The following is an 18,374-nucleotide window of genomic DNA, read 5'->3' on the forward strand; positions in this document are numbered from 1 at the left end:
AAAGATTCTACCGAGAAGTACCGCCCAGAAACTCAATAGATACTCTTTTCAACCATTTGAATGACATGAAATGAAAAAATATTTGATTAATAATATTTAATACTATTTAACATTAATTAAATATTTCACAAAAATATTAGTCTTTTATTTTAATCCATATTTATTTCAGGTTATCCTTTTTTTCATATTTATTCAAAAACTATAAATTTCGCTGAGTATTACTTTACGTTTATTTTCCATAAAAACACCGATAAAATTTGATTTCAGTCATTTATGAGTCTAGGACTTTTATTCAAAGCTGTTAATACACAAAATAAAAAAATATTATTTGTCAAGTTGACAATTGGATAACTGATGTTCCAAAATGTCACTGATATTTTAAAGTATTGACATTAAAGTTAATATTAATACTAATAGATAGTTAACGTTATAAAAACTACAATTTAAAGCATTTATAACATTAAATTAAAATGGGCAATTGGAAATTAGAAGTCGGCAGAATGGCTATGTACACATCATTCCCAGTTGCTCTATTTTTTTTCTTTAACCAACCAACCTATTTCGAGGAATGGGTAACTAATACTAAACGCCAAATATTTCCCCCAGAAAATAAGCAGGATCGAGAAGCTATACAGAAGTTAATACAGGATATGAAAAGGAAACAGATGAGATCAATTGAAGGAGAGTAACTAGCAACATGATTGTTTTAAAATTTTATAAAAATAGGTAATTTTGTAAATATTTAATTAGAGTAATTAACAATTGAAACTTACTTTTATTTTAATTAACATTAAAAACATTTCCTTTCCCTTTCTAATGGTAGTATCACCAGTAAATTCTTGTTTAAATGTAATAAAATGAGATAAGTATTTTGTAATAATTATCATTATTATTCTATTTTGTATTTTGCAATGACATTGTCATATTTTCTAGAATTGAAATAACTATAAAACATTTTGCAAGTTGTCACTCTAGATAGAGAATTTCATAATTATTTTCCATCTTAGAAAATATAGAAGATATTAATTACTGTTTACCAATCATTTGAAGAGGTGTAATTAGAGTTTATTGCCACCTTTAAGCTATACCAGTATACTTCTCTCAACTTTATAATTAAAATTATTTCAATAAGTTATAGTAAATAAAGGTATAATGTGGATTACATTACAACCATTACCTAATATTTTGAAAAGGTGCTTTATAATGACCTCTGTTATAAGAATATGTACTCACATAATGATTGACTGTAATGAGTGATACCAATTAAATAAAACATTAACAACATGTTGTAAACATTTTAATAACAATAGTTATGTGACCATCACACCACAAAATATATAAAAAAACCATTAATCTAATTTCATATGTCTATTTTTGTAATGATAACTTATTATTAGTCCCACTAATAAAGATAAGAATGAAGGATATAAAACATATTCTACACCAAGAAATTCCCCAACCATCCCTGCAATCATTGGTGCAACTACCCCGGACAAAGATCTAACACTGTTTGAGGCACCTATTAAAGTTCCTCTGTGATCCCCATGACTTCTCTTCAATACCATTTCTAGCGTTACCAATCTGCCTACTGCATTACCTATAGCTAATGGAATTAATAAAATAGAATACATAATAACATTGAAGGATAAACATATTCCTAGCAATGATAAAGTAGTAAGGAGAAATACATGGTAATTTCTTAAGGTGTAGCCCTCATCATGACCATAAAAACTGTTTATGTAGCCAATAAGAAAGCTAGATACAGCACCTATGACTCCTTGTACCGAAACTACATAGCCAATATGTTTAGGAGTGAGGCCAAACTGAGTTTTTAAGTAAAGAGCATAACTAGAATAGTAGACTCCCATAGCAAAACTATTAGAAGCTTGAAACATAAATATTGTCCAATACTTTGACCATTTCACTTTTGACAATTCTACAAAAGATTGTTTTGTACAAGATAACAAAGTGGAAAAAACATTTTGTGAGGAGCTTTTGTCAGGCTTCTTTTTAGCAGGTGTATTAACATTTGGTAGTAGCATTGCAAGACCTGAAACATTTTTTTTTATTAAAACAAGAATTTGATATATATGTTCTTTATTAAAAACAACTTACCTGCATTAATTAAAAAACAAATGCTCACAACTCCACCAATAAAACTGAATCCATGTATAGGGTAATCTTCAACGATGTGCCCACCAATAACGGGCCCTAGTGTTATTCCCATTCCTGATATAGCAGCCATTTTTCCATAAATATTAGACTGCTTTCTTTCATTTTTCTCAAAATCTGGTACTAGAGCTTTTGTCAATAGCTGTGTTTGTTTAAATAAACCTAAAAAATAACATTGCATTGATAAAGATGTGGGTGATTGATTGTAATTATACCTATATATTTAAATATTTCTCACCCAGAACTGCTCTTACTATCAAGATAACTGCAATTGAATTTGTAAGTCCTAGTATCAAATAAGCTATACTACATACAAATAATGTTAAGATAAGTATTTCTTTGCGGCCTCTTATATCACTTAGGCTGCCCTGAAAGCAAAAATATATTAGAAATAAAAGCTTGTAAAAACAACAAATAATTTATATTATGCAAACATATCTCATTTATATAAGCATTTTATACTTCTTCTTAAATTTTTATAATATGGATGGATATTTATTATTTTAAAACATTTTAAATTATTATGTCAATACTTACAATTAAGGGTCCTGACCCTAGCTGAAAACCTGCATAAATTGAACCAAGAAGACCAATGTAAATGTGATTACCACCCATTTGACGTACATGGTTAGGAATTAATGGTACTATCAGACCTACTGCTAGCAAGTCCTGAAAATTTATTTATACTATTATAATTATGGTTATATACTATAATTAATTTCAAATGTAATTATTTTTTTAATTTTGTTTGTGCTTATTCATTAAAAATCTTCTAAGGATAATAATTTTATCATTTTATTGTCAGTTATTTGCATTTTAAGGACACAGTTTCCAAACTTAATATAATATATTGTTTATTAAGTTTAGAAGAAGAATCCGAGACGAAAAATGTTTAATAAATTAAATCAAAAATCTTATTCTTTTGTGTATTTATTACAAATTTCTATTTATTTAAAAAAAATGCATACCAAAAAAGCCACAAATTTTAAAAGTGGAATCGTATAAGACATCTTTGATTGATTATATTAAAAGCACACTACATTTCCAAGGTGATTTGTGACATAAGTAACGCGTTATTCATTTCATGTGCTGACATTTAAACGTGTTCAATGTTGTGCATTCAATTCAATAAACTAAATTTGGTAAAAAAAGTGTTATCATTATGATTTATAAATTTAATCTTCTTCGATTCAATTGACATTCGACGTTGACAGCGCCGTGTTGTTTTCGTTCGGATAAATTTTGACACATCAATTTGTCATATACCAATTATTACCTATTATTATATTTATTGATAGTTAGTGTCGCAACACTTGAAGTTGTTGCCCCAGAAGTGGTTTTTATATCTTAAGGCCCATATAAAAGTTGAGTTAGCGAATGTTTGAAAAATATTTATAGTTATATATTTGCAATTTCAACTATTCGTTACCTGTTCTTTATTGTTCGATCAAATAGCTTTTTGTTAATTTTTAGTTTTACTATATATATAATTAAAGGGTAAAGCAGGACGAATAGATTTTTTTATATCGAAGAATGAATAACTAATCAGAAAGTATAAATTAAAAAGTAAAAAAACGTATAGTTGTTGCAAGTATATTGGTAACGTAACATTTTATAAATTAAAAACTAACTTGAAATGTACAAAATAAAGATAAAAAATGATACACACAACTAAAAGATAAAATAGAAAAAGTATGTATAAAATGATCTTCCGCACCAACTTAAGAGAACTAAGAAATAAATCTAAAATAAATATTCCAAAAAACGTGTTAATAATCATATAACTAAAAAATTGAATTTGTCATACAAATTAAATTATCTCTTGCATTAAAAAAGTAATTAGCAATATATAACCTTGAAGATGATCTTGCAAAAATATTGTAGTTTTTTTTATTTTTTATTTGAGCTAGCTGGAATTGTAGATGTAGAGTGTCATTGTCAAGTGTCAGCACTCAATAGTCAAGTCAAACTGTCAGTTAAGAGTTGTAAATTTCTTTAGTCGGAATAGTTAGATCTTATTTATAATTTTATTATTATTATTCTAAACATTGTATAAAATATAAACATGGACTCTTCTTCAATAGTCAGCTTCAACAACGATTCAACATACCAGACAACAATCAAAGCCGATTATAACAATGTTAGTGTTCATGAATTAGCGCTTCATGCTATGCGAGATAGGTGCTTGTTGCTTCAACGTAGAATAAATACTCTCGAAACGGATAACATGCGACTAAAACTTGACACAACGAAAGCTAGAGATAAATCACCTTATACGCCTTTGCAAGAAGATGAGAAACTGTCCTTACAATTAAAAATTGCAGAACTAAAAAAACAAAAGTCTCAGTTACTTCATCACGTATTTATGGTTTCTTGTGAAAACAAAAATTTGTGGAATAAGTTATCCTCTTTAAAAGGTTCAGATAAAGCAATAAATGATCATACAAAACAACCTCTAGTTCGTACTAACACCTATATTCATAGTACTCCTAAATATAATTCTCAATCTCAAGAAAAATATTCAGATTCAAGTTTAGAAGAAATATCATTGAAATTAATAAATAGTTACATTCAAGAAAAGTCACAATTAGTAGAGCAATATGAACAGATGGCTCAGCTTCAAGATGAAGATGATAATATTTTGAATGTGGATTCTATAGGATTTACTTATATGGAAGACCCTGCTACAGATTCACTTAAGGAAATTCATAGCCAAACTGAAAAATTACAAAGTCTCAAAAAAGAACTATCTCAACAAGAAAGAGATTTAAAAATTGTTGTCTCAAGAATAGAAACTCTAATGAAAGGTAAAGGTAACAATAATATTTTAACTTAAATATGATTATAAACACTGTTATTGTAATGTTTTATATAAGTTTGTAAAATATTAATCATTGTATTAGATATACTAAAACATATTTTAAATATTATATAAATATTGAAAAAAACATAATAATATGCCAACTTCTTGATGACAGTTTGATTAGAAGTACATTAGAATAATATTTTTTTTCAGATGGCCTCAATTGCCCAACATGTCTAGAAAATAAATCAAAAACAAGTTATGCAAATAAAGAAACAGAGACAAGTGAAAGCCTTTTATATGAAAAACAATTGAATTCAATTTCATATAACAATGATTTTGAAGATGAAAATACATCCGTAAATAAAATAAGTTCTGCACAAGAAATCAATTCAGAACCATACGACAAGATGTGTCCTATGTGTGGAGAAAAATTTCAAAAAGAAACCATTTTTACAGATTTTCAATCACATGTAGAGAGTCATTTTGTGGGTAATGATAATGAAGCTGATTCTATAGATAACTTAGATACTTTACCTAATTCATTTGATAATATTATTTAATAATTCCATATAAAGTATATGTATTTGTATTGTTTTAATTTGTAAATAACTGCTTAATTTATATTTCACATAAAAATTACAAATTATTAATAAACTATTCTATTAAGGGAATTTGTATGTCTGCATTATTTTTAATAACAGGTTCTATTAGTATGAATATTTGAAAATACTCATGTCTGGAAAAAGGTTGGCTTAAAAGGAATAAATTAAAAAATGAAATAAATACCATGTTATATATGGTGCTAGAATACATTATTTATTGACTTTCTAAACTTATAATAAAAGACAAACCTAAGCTAAGTCAGTAGGTTTCACATCTTTAGAATCTGAAGGCTGCTGGGTTGTTTTCTGCAGAAGATTCTTACTAAACCATTGTGGTCTTTCTTTTTTCATTTCAACAATTCTCTTTCCTTGCCAGAATTCTTTAGTCTATAATAGAATGAAAAAAATAATAATTACAAAATTGCTGATTTTTATGGTTCCATTTATATGTCCTGTAACTTCATATGCTTGATAATTCATTGCTATTGATTCAGATTTTAAAATAAACAACTTTATTTGTGATTTTTTTATTGAAACTTAAAAGATGATAATAAATTTGCCTTATACTATTTTTAATATGTGATAGAAATAAATGTCATGTTCAAACTTTGACTTTACATATATATATACATATATGTGTCTCCGTCAACTAGTTAAATTTGCCATTTAATTGACAGCCACTTTACTAAAGGGCGCTGTTCAACCAAACTCCTGAATGACACTGGCTTATACATCTTCCATTTATAGAATAGGGACTCTCATGTAAATAAAAATATTTATATATTTGTGGTTAAGTAATCAGGTGCAGGAGGGAGTCTAATCTCCCTATCCCAACATGTGATTTTGCTTGGTTCTTGAGATATTGGCAAAAAACTCATCTTATAATTCTAAACTTAAAATCTTATCCACAATTTAGAAACTCGTGGCCTATGGCGTTACGGGATATTCAGCACCCCCTTTCCGCCTTCGGTTTCTTAAAAAACACTCTAGGTGTATGGCCGACAAGACCACATAGTCGCAGTTAAAATAGTCAGTTTTGAGTTAATTTTCAATTAAAAGTCAAATCCCTCTTCTATGAATGGAAATGAATTGGCTCATTGGCATTCAGGTTGCCAAATGAACAGGGCTATATAGTAAAATGGCTAGGCATTTCATTGGATGGCTAATTAAGCTACTTGCCTGCAACATATATATTACTTCCGAAAAAAGATCTCTACTCTTAAAGAGAACTTGTTCCATCATACTACACAAGAATAATATGCAAATTTACTTATGTGTTTGTTCTGGGCATTTAATAAAACCCAATTATAAATACATGAAAATTGAGATGATTATTCTAAATTTTACATTAAATATATGTGATATCCTAGATCAAGCTCTTTTATAATTCATAATATCCATTATTGATTTGAAGTATTATACCCACTTAAATTTTCCTTTAAAGATTTATTATAATATTTCCTTTAAAGATTTATATTAATAGTGAAAGAGTCTATATTATAAATAAAGATATATTAATTAAGAACAGAATCTGGTATATAATTTAGCAGAACTATTAGCAAATCAGTCATAATATATTAATCTGATGGATTAGGTTCAAACAGGATTTTCAATTAGAATTCATCATTAGGCAAATTCTACTATTTTATAAATTATTGAATGGGCTTTATTTATTTTTTTAAATCTATTACTGGAATATGTAATCCTAATTACCTCATCAGGAAGTTTTTCTCCATCATATAATACAATAACATCATTTTCAATAGGTTTGTTATTTCCAAGTTTCTCCTCAATTTTAGCTTGAATTTCCTTTGTTTCAGTTTCTATTCTTTTGTAGCAATTTCCTAAAAAATTAGATTAGATTGTAATGGTAAGGTAAAAGCAAATGCTACCGAATATAAAGATAGACACAATATGGCATTCACATTCGATTTTATATTTCTTATATTCATACATTATTATAATCATATATTTAAAATGAAGAAAAAAGTTTTTTTTAAATTATATTTGATAAATATACCACAAAGGCGTCCACGCTCATGGTGATGTCCACATTCATTACATACTGCTATGTTGGTTTTCGGTACAAGCATTTTCCAAACATAATCTGGGCTTCCAAACTTCCTTTTCCACCTTTTTTCTACAGTCCGTCTAAACTTTGGTACAGCTAGGAAAATACCATCTCCAACAAGATCTTTCAGAGTAAATTTAGTCGATTGACGCGGTACTTGCTTCTGATGAGCATAAGCTAAGGCCAGTTCTAAAAGAAAATAACAAGAATAGTATAAGAATTGCCAGAAAATAGGGATAATGTTTTAGATTATAATGATTTAACATACCTTTTGGAGGATAACCAAATGATTGTATAATGTTTCTTTCTAAATTTTTCAAAATATTGATTACATATGTGAGACGAGGAATCATTTTGATCTGAAAACGTAATTTTTTATTTAAAACTAGATTTTTTACAGTGCTATAAATAAAAACACATTGTAGAAACTGTAAATAAAATTATATCAAATAATTTAATTTGCTGATGATATAATAATAATCAATTTAAAAAAAATACTAATTTGCTCATGACTGCGGCGTTCACAAGATACAAATAAATATGAAACTTAATAACAATCTTTATAACCTAATATGATTAACCATTAAATTCATTTAACAATAAGAAGTCCTCGTTGCTTAAAAACTAGTATTACCTCGTAGAAAAATACTCGATTATTAATATAATACAGTTAATATTTTTAAGGGATCACTCATAACCTATATTTTTTAGTATCCAAAGAGAATGGAATCTTAATTCTTAACAATATCCAAATTCTAAAGTTATGAGTTATGGTACCTAATACCTATGAATTTGACCTGGAAGAAACGGTGTTGCTATTTTTTTATTTGAAAAATTTCGTTTTCAAAATTTACAAAAAACATTGCATAACATATATTATTAATTATACTAAACAAATAATACTAATTATAGAACAAACACAATTTTCAGAATTTTTGTTATAAATCTACTATAAGAGTATGAAATAAAATAACCTGGCAATACTAATTTATTTCTAAGATTGACAATCAGCTGTCGAAAGTGGGGAGGAAAAGGCCGATCGCTATGTGCTAAGTATGTTATGTAGTTCATGTCTTCAAGCGATCCGTTGCAGTTGTAGCTATGGCGTGTTTAAGTTCGAGTAGGCTTTGTGCTCGTGTTCAGGATAAGTTAATGTGTCAATTCGGACCTAAAGTTCGAAGGCAGACTGTATTTGTGAAACTGAAACCTCCCGGACCATCTCCATTGCGGATATTTGGAAAAACTTGTCAGGTTAGATAATTTTTTAAATTATTATTTATCCTATATCCACCTTTAACATTAAATAACATTATAAATTGAATATAAGTTCAAAAATATGTGCACTTTTCAAGTTTTTAAGAGCTTCTAATTTGACATCATCAACAATCCTTTTTACATAACAGCATGACATTAACCTATAAGTCAGCTGATCTGTTCCACCTATACAGTTGAATTATATACATTATTTTAAATTATAAAATAAATTGAAAGAACATCGACATCTTATACGATAAATAAAATACTAAAAGTGAAATCATCACAAGTCTGAGGCCAGTAGGTCATTCCGCGACACAGGTTTGTTGGGTTTACCCTGTGAATTTCACTTGTCCCATAACTCTTACTTTCGTCAAATAATTAGTAAGAATTCTTATGAACTAGATTATTTTGGAATTCATTTGTAACGTTAATCAATTTAAGTCCATAATTGTTACAATTTCCTGAACGGTTGTAAATATGAGTCAAAGTACGTAATTGATTCGAATTACAAGTTTATTGGAAGGCGGCCGCGCCGTGAGATTCAACGGCGCGGTCATGAGCCGCGCAACGCGTCGTGCTTTCTCGCGCAGCGTGCGAGCATGCAATGTAAAATCTTGACGAGTCACACAAAACTTTCTAAGCAACAATTATGTGGGTATGACATTAATATTTCATTTCGCTACTTTAAGCACCATTCCATTATGAAAGTTTTCCTGTAAACTATCAAAATTTAAAGTTTATATTTAACAGAAAGCAAATTGTTTTTTTCCTTCAAACCTTTGTTCTAATTTTCGTTTAGTACATGAATGTAATCGCTGGCAATGAAAGTCGGCAAATTAATTAATTGCTTCTATTTATGTTATTTCTAATTAACCTTTAAAACCAAAACTTTCGCACACCAATTCAATGATAGTATTCGAAATTAGTGAAACTACCTAATATTCACAAAAAAAATTATGTAGTTCTTACTACCAACATGTTAGTGAAAGTTGTGAGTATCGTAAAATTCAAAATGGCAATGGTCTAAACTGATAACTTGTTTTATTAATGCTCATTTTAGACATTAAAATCGATCTCCTATACCATTACAATTATCATTCGAAAACAATCCTTTACTTTTAACATAATACCAAAGTTCAATCATGATGTTCCATTTGGAATCGCACTTCAACTGAAAATAAATTTTACTTACTTACAATCAAATAATCTCATAAATGTTATTATTAAAAGATCACAAATCACAAAGGAGGACTTTTTGAGAATGTGCTATAACTGAAAAAAACAGTAAAGCATTTTGCAAAAACAATTCGTAATAACAATTTATTAAATACGCTGAACCAATGAGTTATGGTTTTTATGTTCGAAGTATTACAGGTACAAGTAATACTAACATGTTTATTATTGAACTATATGAATTGGTCGAGTAAATCGTATAGCACGTAACATCCTGCGTAAATGATGCTTACTAGAAATGCGGAACACATAACTATTTGTCCAGTCGACATCATTGTATAAGAGTTTGCAGCAACATACACTTCGTAGCATATGTTATTTCGGACTTACAACACTCTTTTCGATCCCAAATTACGTGATTACAATGTAAAAGTAACGTAGTTAATAGAAAATTACTTTGTATAATTCTATAGACATAATTTTGTGATATGCAAATGAATCCCAATCTATATGCGAGTCGATGTGTTTCTCTATTGCCTCATGAATCAAAATTTTAAATTATTTTCGCAATAACTCATCACATTATTCAGTTTGTTAATCGCGACCAAGAATAGATTAAATATAACTTACGTAAATCTTACAGACCAAGTACTAGCTGGTTATGTTCATATGAAATACTTATTCCAATTTCACGCGATTGTCTCGAAATTGGAAGTTTGGTATATAATCATATTTTAAAAAGTAAAAGAAAAATATGAGTATTACCTCGACATCACCTTTGTGTAATTCTTCTTTACATACTAACTTAAGTTTATCTCAATCACCATTTTTTTTTTACTTACAAAATTACAATGTAATTTTTACAAAATTACCAGTCTAAAACATAATAAAATAAATTGAATATAATACGTAGAATTTACTTCGGAAGCGGTCACCAATTCACTAGTTACTTAACGTCCTTGAAATCAAGAATGTTTAGCCTGGTATAATTGAGCAAGCGAGTGCTTCGGTCGACTCTTGCAAACAATGAACTCATCAGTGTCAGTAGAAACAATATTAATTGCTGTTTACAGGGCCTATGATGCCAGATAGATAGACTCTATTCGTTTCTCATATCTGCAGCTATTGTTTTTTTATGAGCAACTAGTGTTAACGAAATATTCTCTCGAATCATATCCTGTAAATTTCTAATTGCGAGAACTTAATTTTCTGATAAAACAAAGTCGCTTATTCCGAAATGCTGCTCCAAACCGGGTGATACACAAAACATGCTGATTTTCTAATGATGTTTTATATCACCGCAAAGGTGAATTATAAACATAAATTAAGCATGAAAACAAAGTGGTGCTTGCCTTGTCCAGATTTTATATTTTATAGTGATTTGATCTGGGTTCTTCAATACTAGATATAAAATGTAAAATTGTTCGTATATAAACTATATTTCATACTATCTGTGAGTTATATTAGTATCATAATTTCCTAGTTAATTGTCAAAATATATTATTTTTTTCTAAAACTACGTTAAAATAACGTATAAGATTATTTATTAAAAACTCTACATTATGACAACGTTAGTAGAATAAAAGTATAGTTTGAGTTTATTATTACGGGAATAAAGGGAAATCTAATTTTGGAAGATTGTATTTGTAGGTTTAATATATAAATATAAGATATTATAACGAGGTATTTAAAATTTTGAGAGCGTGACCGTTCCATGTTTTGTAATGTATAATATCACTGCAGTTAACTGGCTTTAGTAAGCTACATATGTTGATTCAGATTTACGCTAACGAGGTATATTTTCATTTTTGTGTTTTTAAATATTGTATAAAACGTGAGCAATAGGTATTATTGATAAATAAATATGTACAATTTAAAAAAAAAAAAAGAAAAAGCGGTCCTCATTACCTTTTTTCTCTTTATACACAAAGAACATCATTTAATGTAGTAAATTAAGTAACTAACAAAAATATCCTCTAGTATCGAAAATGGTTACGTAATTGTACACTTTTTATGTTAAATTTATATATAAAAATTAAATGTATTTCAGTGACTAAAACATCACATTATTGGGCAAATAAATAAATATTATTTGCGTAAAAGAATAAATAATGACGCTGTGCATATATTTTTTTTTTGTTGGATGGAAATGTTGAAATACATGTAAAAATATAGTAAACATACGTTTTTATTTATCATATAAATATTATAAATGTTTAACGTCAGCTATATAATATATATTTTGTAAGAAATGTAAAGAGTCGAAGAAGACTTCAAGTTGTTGATTTAAAAAAAATATTTGCGCCTTTCATAAAAATACTATTTCTTTGGCTTCGATGAATACATCCGGCCTTGATTTTTGACCCTTAATGTTGGTAGGTCTTTGTCCTCCTTTGTTGTCTTATTGATTTAAAGAATAACTTTCATTTTTCTGACAATTTTTATAGCATTAATGGAAAGATTGGTAAAATAATCAACTGTACTACAAAACTGTGTAAAATATCGTAATTTAATTATCGTAAACAAAAAAATGTTTACTGTTTACTTCTCTATAAAAGATAGATAAATGGTGTATATTCATGAACTTTTAAGTGAATATATCAGAAATCTACATTACAATTCTATTGTTAGATTTGCTCGAATCCCGAAAATAATGTTTATATTAATAAACAATAAATAAAGCTTACCTCTTTGTCAAAGTGGTTATCCTCTTTAAAATACTTCTGTGTATTGTATATTTTATGACCTTCAGTGTTATCCGACTACATTTATATCGGAATTGTTATTGAAGAAAAAGGCTAAAAAAAGCAATACATACGAATGCTTCAACGTCAACTTCGGTAATTTATCGTACATGTAAATCATTTAATTAATATAAGGAATTTATATTTCTCTTTATTATTCCTAGCATGTAAAGTCCCTTTAACGTTATTCTTCACGAATAAAGTCGCCGGCTCGATTATTTTTAAAAAAGTGTTCGGGGATTTTTCTTTACAAGAATGTTTTTAAATGTCAACTCCATCATCCTACCCGGAACCTATGTAGAGATTTTTACACGGTGAAATTAATAATACTTTAATTCAGGTATGCAAAATAATTACAGCAATGGCAAGTAAAAAAAAGCACATCCTTTTATGGACCAACAATTATTTTTATGATGCACTATTATAAAGTGATCGACCTGCATAATTATTTACTATCAGACAAGAATTTCAAGGATGATTAAAAAAATAGAGAAAATAAATTGCTTTTAACTGCCTTAACGTCTTCTTTCCATAATATTTTGCGCGTCAACGTCCTTGTCGTTTACTATTTACATTTAGTAAGTATGTCAGTCACTTGCATTTATCATATTAAAATAACTTACAAACATATTCAGTATTTAATACAAATCGTCAAATGTAAACAATCAAATGATCAAATATCAAAACTACTAAAATTTTTACAACTGTTCCAAGTGTTTGAGTATAAGTACATAAGAGTACATTGAACTCTGTTTCTAATTCTTGAAGGCCTTCGACAATTACTCTTGATATTTTTCAAATATCGAATCTTACGTGCAAGTTTGTCACTAGTTATGCGGTTACAACACTGCGAATGATTAATTATTAATTAATTAGTATTCTTGTTCATTGCGCATGTGTTTGATAATGTCTAATTTTTTAGTTAAGCACGTTACTATTTTTTTTATTTCTAGTATAATAGTTTTGCTGAAGGAATTGTGATACAAAACTCTTTTACAAAAATATAAATTCTGTATTAATTTGTGATCTGAGTTGGCGCATGCGCTCGTTTAAATCTTTTTCTCGCGGCTTAGGTTGCGTACAACAATGTAACGTAATGTTCCTGTAAGTATTTAAATTTTTAATTAAGCAATGCTTAAAACCACATTTGCGTCTATTTTTAACAACAAAGTTTGCGTGCATTTTCACTAAGTCTTTCCCTGGAGTTTTCTTCCTTTTTTTTTCTACAATTTCCAATTTCAAATAAAACTGCCTTTTGTGTTAAAAATTGACACCGATGATAATAGCTATACCAAGTATATGATGTTGAATATTGTCACCAAATCGATTCAAAAATATGATTCCGCAAACAGATGAATACGTCAGGTTTTGAAAATTAATTATTGACGTCCTAATTGGCGTGATTACGTCGTGGCAGTATTTAATTCAATCAATCGGACGTGTCAATTGTTCTGACTTCTATTTTTAGAAGCGCAGGGCATTCGGTACGCTCACTTTCTACCTCGTATTAATAATAATTGTTATGTGCGGTCGAGGCTGACACATGCAATTTTACGTGCGGCAATGCTCATCGTCATTTACGTTATTAACGTATTGCTATTTCCAAATGCTAGGGCTTACTGTTGTTTAACACGCTTAATATAGGGCGGTAGTCAACAGTAACGATTCGCTCAGTATTCTATTTAAATATCGTAAAAAAATTTACAATTAAAATTCAGCATACAATCAAATTAGCTTCTACGTTGTAAATTTTATTAGGTGGGCACCTAATGAAATGTGAATGCTGCAACTATTGCAATATTGACATAGCAATACAATTTTGTTGATTGGTGGTTCATGGCAATTGTTGTGATATTTATTATGCAAAAAAAACGTATGCATTACATACACATATTCTAATAAATAATCTATACTAATAAATAACTTGTCTATGTACGAATAAATAATATTTGTCCGTCTATGCTTTCAAAAGCAATACCTTTCTTAAGCTAATATGGTCATTGGCTAGTTACCAAAAATAAAAATAAATCTATTATTGATATTATTGACGTTCTGCCTGATTTTCCGAGGTATTCTTTAAAACCGGTAGAAAATATAATTGTAGATAATATTTACTTGGATCTATCAGCAGTTAAAACAACTTAAAGTTTACGTACGTAAATATTGGTTTACCGGTAATGTTTCAGACACTTGAGAAAGTAATTAAAATATCTAAAATACTTTTTCAGCATTTGACATTTCGTTAATATATGATTAAAAGCTTTGCTTTCCGTAATTGTTATGACTTCTTAAGATTTTATATTCCATGTATAATACAATCTTAACGTGGGTAAAACCGCAGGGTAATTAACTGCTGGTAATTAATCCACGAACAGGAAATTTATTCATACATTAGTCGGCATCGGAAGATAATTATGAATGCAACAAACTGCGTGTTTGACACAATCATACAACTTGAAAGCTTAATAATAGATTATAAAAAAATATGTAAATATAGGTTTACGTACGATGAATAAATATATTTATAATTATTTCTACCGTGTTATTTTATATATATAAAATGAAAAAATATGTTTTTGTTCGTTAAATATTCAATTTTTAATATATTATATTCATATAGAACTGCTATATGAATATAATATCACCGTGCCTCGTTATTAGTTAAACCTTACTCCTTTTCCCAAAGGGCAGTATGATTATTATGTAATACAACTAACCAATAATATATATACATTATTTTTACAAAGGTCGCGGTTGTGTGACTATATAAATCGTGATTGTGTGTAAAAAATTGTATATTTTTTCATGAAATTTTAATAATTTCATGAATAAATATACTATATATATTTTATCTGGAAAGTTCGAACGGCTTGTTAGGTAGATAATTAGTGCAGGAAATATAATCTCGTTATTAAATATTCGATGAAATACAAGTAAGTTACGTCTATTATTAGAACTGACTCTATTATATTCCCGTTTCACGTTGTATAACGTATCGTAACAATATTGAAATGTATAACAATACGCTTTAATTTTTTAATCTGTTTACGTATATAGTGCTATTATAATAAGAATTTGTTTTCATATATTGTTATTGATATAAAAATAAGTAACACTGAATTATAACTTATAATTCAATAACATGTTTCGTTGAAAAAACCCCTGAGTATCCTGTCTGTTCTTCACTATACAAATGATTCAAATTTTAATGACGTGCGTGAAATCAAATGGAAGTAATTATTATGCTACGCATGGGTGTCACTTTGATTTAGGTGTGTTACTTAACATTAACAGTAAGACGTATTTTAATTGTTTCATTTGAAAGAAAATAATTCAATTCTCTAGTTCAAGTTATCATCCTAACTTGTATATGAATGACGTTACACATGTGCCAGTTTTGACTGAGGTGTCTTATGAATGGTGTTACGAGTCATACGTTGCATATTAAATAACGGAAGTTTTGTTTCATTTGAATTCGAATATCAGTGTGAAATAAATAATTATTTTAAATTTTATCGAATACCTTGCGAATAGCATACGTGATTCTTAAACAAAAATTGTGGAATAACACCTAGGAAGACTCTTCATGTGATTGTTTTGTATTTTTAATCAAATGAATGCTCGGTGGTACGATAGTATCGTAAGGAAATCTACATGTTTGGGATGAAATTCAACCACATCTATACATTCGCATCTGTGTTGGGACAGTGTATTTTCCTTTTTTTAATTTCCTTTTATTACTATGATAAAATATTAAAAACAAACAAAACATAACATAAACATAACATAAGCAGCCCGTAAATGTCCCACTGCTGGGATAAAGGCCTCCTCTCCCTTTGAGGAGAAGGTTTGGAGCATATTCCACCACGCTGCTCCAATGCGGGTTGGCGGAATACACATGTGGCTGAATTTCGTTGAAATTAGACACATGCAGGTTTCCTCACGATGTTTTCCTTCACCGCCGAGCACGAGATGAATTATAAACACAAATTAAGCACATGAAATTTCAGTGGTGCCTGCCTGGGTTTGAACCCGAAATCATCGGTTAAGATGCACGCGTTCTAACCACTGGGCCATCTCGGCTCTCAAACAACAAAACATAATTTAAAGATATTGTGACAACAGCATACATAATTGAATATTTCTAAAAACGCTTGTCTTTATTTCTTAAAAACATATTTTTTATGTTTATTGTAATAGATGAATATTGTAATGATATAGCTTGCCGTGATCGTAAAGTAAAGATACACAGTAATCTCATTATAAATTGAACAAGTCGAAAAGTAGAACAAGTAATTTGTCACTTATAGCTTGGAACGTGCAAAACTGACTTCGCCTACCTTTATATCTTGAGACATGAACAATTTTCACTGCTGTTTTCTGAAAACGGATACATGGAATGCAAATATTCTGATTAACTTGTTAATCGTAGACCATTACGAGATTTAGTACTTCTATAGAGATAATTATCTTGCTAATGTGTTTGAATATTGATGTAAATATGACTGTTTTACTTTTGTTTATTCATAGTTCAGCCTCTAACGCACTCGTGTATCTGTAATTTCAGCACGTTAAAAGACATTCTGTATTCACTTATTGTCAATCTGATTTATAAAAAATATGCGTTCTTACAAAATAAATTTATTTACCGTATTTAAAAGGCATAAAAACACTCGGTAGGTACGTAAAATACGCGCTGCACATACGAATATGTGCATCGAGCATCGATCGTAGCTCGCGAGTTTTGCAACGGCCGGTCGTAGCCCATCAGGTGTGGACTGCACTCGCATGTAGTTGCATAAACAGTTGCGAAACACGGATCTCGGTCACTGCCGCTTTTGAGCTAAGGGCACCTGCCGCACCCTCACTTTATCAGGCGTAACTGAATCATTCAAATATTTGTCACATGAGGAACGTTTTTGTAATTTCTCTAATAACTCCTATATAGACGTGTATTCCAATACGAATAATATAAAAGATATTGTTTATGACTAATTGCATAATCTTAACTTGACTATATATATATTTTTTTTTTAAGTAAGCTAAGAATAAACTATTTTGAAATAGATTCGCTGTAAGAATTTTTGTTTGTGCTTTAAAAAAATTGTCTTAATGAAAACTAATTAGATCTGTTATCGTTAAATAACCAATGGCTTTCTTATGTTTATAAAATATAAAGAAGTTATTAACTGTTACCTTTTATGGCTAAACAGGTGTCGTTTTAAATATTATAATAATGGTGATTGATGACGTGATTATATAAATTATTAATGATGATTTATGATATATAACAAGGGGGTTTGAAAGTGAATATATTCGGTAGTTTACAACTCGGCGCCTCTTCGTGGACACAACACATGTTTGTGTCATAACAGTTTCATGAAGTCTATGAATGGACTGTTATGAAGACAAACATATTACCGATGCAATTATCTAAGAGATTTATTACCATTTTAATTTTAAATGGAAAATTGTTATGCTTTGAAAATATTTTGTAATAACTTGACACAAGTATCGTTAAGAATTTAGGTCGTGCAAACTTTTAGCAA

General features: G+C 28.8%; 5 protein-coding genes across 5 annotated transcripts in view; 3 read left to right on the forward strand and 2 right to left on the reverse strand.

Annotated features, from left to right (window-relative positions):
* Positions 1–351: 351 nt before the first annotated feature.
* Positions 352–1,435, forward strand: LOC125065385 (protein PET100 homolog, mitochondrial). The gene has a single exon (XM_047672952.1). The coding sequence runs from the start codon at positions 471–473 to the stop codon at positions 687–689; it is 219 nt and encodes a 72-aa protein (XP_047528908.1). The 5' UTR covers positions 352–470; the 3' UTR covers positions 690–1,435.
* Positions 1,304–3,393, reverse strand: LOC125065384 (major facilitator superfamily domain-containing protein 9-like). The gene is made up of 5 exons (XM_047672951.1): positions 3,141–3,393; positions 2,710–2,841; positions 2,411–2,540; positions 2,116–2,334; positions 1,304–2,050 (listed from the first exon to the last, which is right to left on the reverse strand). The coding sequence occupies exons 1-5, from the start codon at positions 3,180–3,182 to the stop codon at positions 1,350–1,352; spliced, it is 1,224 nt and encodes a 407-aa protein (XP_047528907.1). The 5' UTR covers positions 3,183–3,393; the 3' UTR covers positions 1,304–1,349.
* Positions 3,394–3,907: 514 nt separating this feature from the next.
* On the forward strand, positions 3,908–5,673 carry LOC125065369 (protein spindle-F). The gene is made up of 2 exons (XM_047672931.1): positions 3,908–4,979; positions 5,189–5,673. Exons 1-2 carry the CDS (start codon positions 4,238–4,240, stop codon positions 5,536–5,538), a joined length of 1,092 nt encoding a protein of 363 aa, XP_047528887.1. The 5' UTR covers positions 3,908–4,237; the 3' UTR covers positions 5,539–5,673.
* A 100-nt stretch (positions 5,674–5,773) lies between these two features.
* LOC125065370 (39S ribosomal protein L32, mitochondrial) lies at positions 5,774–8,434 on the reverse strand. The gene is made up of 5 exons (XM_047672932.1): positions 8,286–8,434; positions 7,920–8,010; positions 7,601–7,840; positions 7,294–7,424; positions 5,774–5,967 (listed from the first exon to the last, which is right to left on the reverse strand). Exons 2-5 carry the CDS (start codon positions 8,002–8,004, stop codon positions 5,830–5,832), a joined length of 594 nt encoding a protein of 197 aa, XP_047528888.1. The 5' UTR covers positions 8,005–8,010; positions 8,286–8,434; the 3' UTR covers positions 5,774–5,829.
* Positions 8,435–8,679: 245 nt separating this feature from the next.
* The window catches only part of LOC125065283 (all trans-polyprenyl-diphosphate synthase PDSS1), a 33,225-nt gene continuing 23,530 nt past the window's right edge, over positions 8,680–18,374 (forward strand). Inside the window, exon 1 of the mRNA XM_047672813.1 lies at positions 8,680–8,902. Within this exon, the coding sequence (XP_047528769.1) occupies positions 8,753–8,902 (150 nt within the window). The 5' untranslated portion in view covers positions 8,680–8,752. The remainder of the gene's footprint in view (positions 8,903–18,374) is intronic.

This window comes from Vanessa atalanta, chromosome 7, assembly GCF_905147765.1.
Source record: "Vanessa atalanta chromosome 7, ilVanAtal1.2, whole genome shotgun sequence".
Classification (NCBI taxonomy): domain Eukaryota; kingdom Metazoa; phylum Arthropoda; class Insecta; order Lepidoptera; family Nymphalidae; genus Vanessa; species Vanessa atalanta.

Bases quoted from the DNA above. Each gene is read 5' to 3' on its own strand.
- LOC125065370 (XM_047672932.1), bottom strand. From the start codon at position 8,004: ATGATTCCTCGTCTCACATATGTAATCAATATTTTGAAAAATTTAGAA. The intron at 7,425-7,600 runs GTATATTTATCA...CTAATTTTTTAG, and splicing joins TGAGCGTGGACGCCTTTGTG to GAAATTGCTACAAAAGAATA. The intron at 5,968-7,293 runs GTAATTAGGATT...ATTCTATTATAG, and splicing joins GAGAAAAACTTCCTGATGAG to ACTAAAGAATTCTGGCAAGG.
- LOC125065384 (XM_047672951.1), bottom strand. From the start codon at position 3,182: ATGTCTTATACGATTCCACTTTTAAAATTTGTGGCTTTTTTG. The intron at 2,842-3,140 runs GTATGCATTTTT...ATAAATTTTCAG, and splicing joins TAAAATTTGTGGCTTTTTTG to GACTTGCTAGCAGTAGGTCT. The intron at 2,541-2,709 runs GTAAGTATTGAC...TTTTGCTTTCAG, and splicing joins TAGGGTCAGGACCCTTAATT to GGCAGCCTAAGTGATATAAG.
- LOC125065369 (XM_047672931.1), top strand. From the start codon at position 4,238: ATGGACTCTTCTTCAATAGTCAGCTTCAACAACGATTCAACATACCAG. The intron at 4,980-5,188 runs GTAAAGGTAACA...ATTTTTTTTCAG, and splicing joins AATAGAAACTCTAATGAAAG to ATGGCCTCAATTGCCCAACA.
- LOC125065385 (XM_047672952.1), top strand. From the start codon at position 471: ATGGGCAATTGGAAATTAGAAGTCGGCAGAATGGCTATGTACACATCA.